The 2,805-nt window shown below is 37.9% G+C and overlaps 1 protein-coding gene across 1 annotated transcript in view; it reads right to left on the reverse strand.

Annotated features, from left to right (window-relative positions):
• Window positions 1-2,206: 2,206 nt before the first annotated feature.
• The window catches only part of LOC106525494 (RING finger protein 17), a gene marked incomplete at its 3' end in the record, with an annotated part of 58,284 nt that continues 57,685 nt past the window's right edge, over window positions 2,207-2,805 (reverse strand). Inside the window, 1 exon segment of the mRNA XM_014019757.1 lies at window positions 2,207-2,319. Within this exon segment, the coding sequence (XP_013875211.1) occupies window positions 2,207-2,319 (113 nt within the window).

Below are 2,805 nucleotides of genomic sequence, written 5' to 3' on the forward strand. Positions count from 1 at the left end.
TAGTAATATATTTACTGAGAAAAATGGTGGCATGTTCAATACTTATTTTACCCGCTGTATATGGCAAACAAGTTATTGAACTTAACTTTTATTTTCCTAAATATCAGCTTCTTTATTTACACAATATTTTGAATTCCTAATTGCACTCACTGAACAAGTTGAATTTAAAGTTTTTTTAATGTGTTCGACTAAGCTTGTGGACAGTTTGTGTATTTAGGATTGCTGTACTGCTGCTGGTGCATAGTTATAAAATAAATGTGCAATTCAGTAGTTCATTTATGTCTCTTTATTTTTAAATAGGAAAGAAATGTTTCAATTAATGCTGTTTTTCAGTATCAGATCGGATCTGTATCGGCTGATACTAAATCTCAGATATCGGAAGTTAAAAAAAAGTGGATCGGTGCATCCCTAGTAAAAACCAGACCCTTGTTCTTTACTTTGCTTCATGAGGGTCTGGACTCTTGGCTATAGAGAAGCGATTCTTGCTGGAGGCTTGGCCTCTGCTGAAGTTTAAAATGATTGGATCAATTGGCCGCTGTTGAGGCTAAGCTAAGAAGCTAGCCGGAAATCACGTGTGCTGTAAACAACCCTGCTAAGAGGAGAGAAGTACCGAGCTGAATGAGACGACTGTAAATGAGAGCTGCTGCTTTGTCAGACAAATTTAATTTAATTTGGAAGCCTTATCAACACGGACTGGCTTCATTCACTTCCTCCACTGCCGTATGATAAACTAACTAGCAGACACTGTGCAGAAAATCAACGTTCTGTTTGATTGGCCCGAATGAAATTCTCCTGAAGAAATCCTTGTCTATGGGAGAAATCCCAGATGGAGCAGTGAAGCGAAACTAGTAGAATTGAGCGGAGCTGTGTAGAAAGGCAAGGGCCAGGCTAGTGAACGGGTGTTCTGAACTGTCAATCAATCAATCAACCAATCAATCAATCAATCAATCAATCAATCAAATCAGGGCTCAAGGCCTGACTGCTGCCTGTACTGCTGTTGAGCTGAAAGGAGTTGGATTGGGAATAAAGTCCTTTTAGAAGATATTCAACTGTTTTCTGTTATATTTTTCAGATTTCCATTTATTGATCATGAATTCCCTTCACCTAGGATGTATAAATGTGGGTGTTGAATGTTGAATCAAATAAAATCATGATTAATCAATTCAGAACCTTTTGAATCAAAATCAAATCAATTTAAGGAATAGGTTGGTTTCACGTTTATACATTTATAATTTATTTATGTATGAATTATTTCTTGACTTTTATTTTACTGTACCTCTGTGTTGTTTTCTTGCTCCTCTCTACATATTTTCTTGACATTATTTGTTAATTTTGCACTCAAGTGAGACCAGAGAAATGAGGGGGAGGGAGGGGGGGTACAGGTACAGCCTAACTGTCTAAGTCATGAACTGGCCTTGATTTCAACATTAGATTTTAAAAATACAAGGGGAAGTTCAGGGGCACAGTGTGAGAGGAGGGGGTGCAGTCACATACAAACATGTCCGTATACTGCTGGCGCTTTCACCTGGGTTCAAAAAGAACAACCTGCCCCGCCCTGCTCAGAGTGGGTAAAACTATGCCTCTGGTTCATGCCATTTGTTGAAAGGCACGTCAGTTCAATCCTGTATCATCATTAGATTGGATGGATAAAACCACAACAAATACAATTTTTTTCTCTCAATTTTACAGATGACAGAAATCCATAGTGGAGAACTTAAATCCACAAATTTCAAATACCCAAAAAACATTCAAGGACTTTCAAGGATGAGGGCTTAGAAATCTTTCAAAGTTTGTGAATTTGAAAAAATCAGTTTAAGGACATGTGGGAACCCTGCTTTGAGGACAGTGTTTATAGCATCTCATTCTCTCTTATCTCACAAGTCAAACAGGTTGATTTCTGAGTCTTCAAACAGCAGATCAGGTTGAAAAACAACTAAAATACATCTTATAAATTATTTTTTAAGTAATCTGGTTTGTGAGGTAGATTTTTACAAATTGCTTATTGCTTCCTGCTAACTTCTGCATTCCTCCACTGTAACTATCTCTAGCATCATTAGCATAATACAGAAGCTAGAACTATAATTTGAGTTTGGCTGCTTGCTCTTATTTATGCTTTGTCACTACATTGATGCACAAACAATACCCACATCGAGATTAATCTAAAAATATTCTTCACAGCTCTGTGGTATGTGACATTGCTACAAACCTGATGCCTTTTAGAGCACACTCCAGCGCCATGGAGCCAATCAAAGAGGGAGGAAGTGGTCGCAGGTTGCTGCTATGTAGTTTTACTATGCTGCCATGGTCGCATCTTCTCACCTGTTGACAGACGGTCAGTTTAATTTGTTATTAACACCAAAATGACAATTAATAAACAAAATAAACCCTTATACAATTTTAGATTATTGTTTCTGAAACTATCAACTTGAAAATCTCATACAGCTAAATGCTTGGAGAACCAGATCAGCTTAATTTATTTGCCTTTCCCTCAAGCCTCATCCACAAGACAAATGCATGTTGTGCCCCTCAGATCATTCAGAAAATACATGGAGGTGGCAAAGAGGGTAGAAGAGAGCCTGCCTCTAGATGCCCCTCTGAGTCGCCATGGGAAACAGTATCAAAGCTGGGCAGAAGAAGAAACCTGTCGCTCAAAAAATGATAATGAACTGATGACATCAGTGAGCGACCACTAGGGTTGGGTATTGAAAGGGTTTATTTCGATACCGGTGCTAAATCGATACTTTCAAAATGGTACCGGTTCCTAAACGGTCTTTAAATCGGTACTTTAAAAATAAAAAAATAAAA

Source organism: Austrofundulus limnaeus, unplaced genomic scaffold (genome assembly GCF_001266775.1).
Source record: "Austrofundulus limnaeus strain Quisiro unplaced genomic scaffold, Austrofundulus_limnaeus-1.0 Scaffold229, whole genome shotgun sequence".
Classification (NCBI taxonomy): domain Eukaryota; kingdom Metazoa; phylum Chordata; class Actinopteri; order Cyprinodontiformes; family Rivulidae; genus Austrofundulus; species Austrofundulus limnaeus.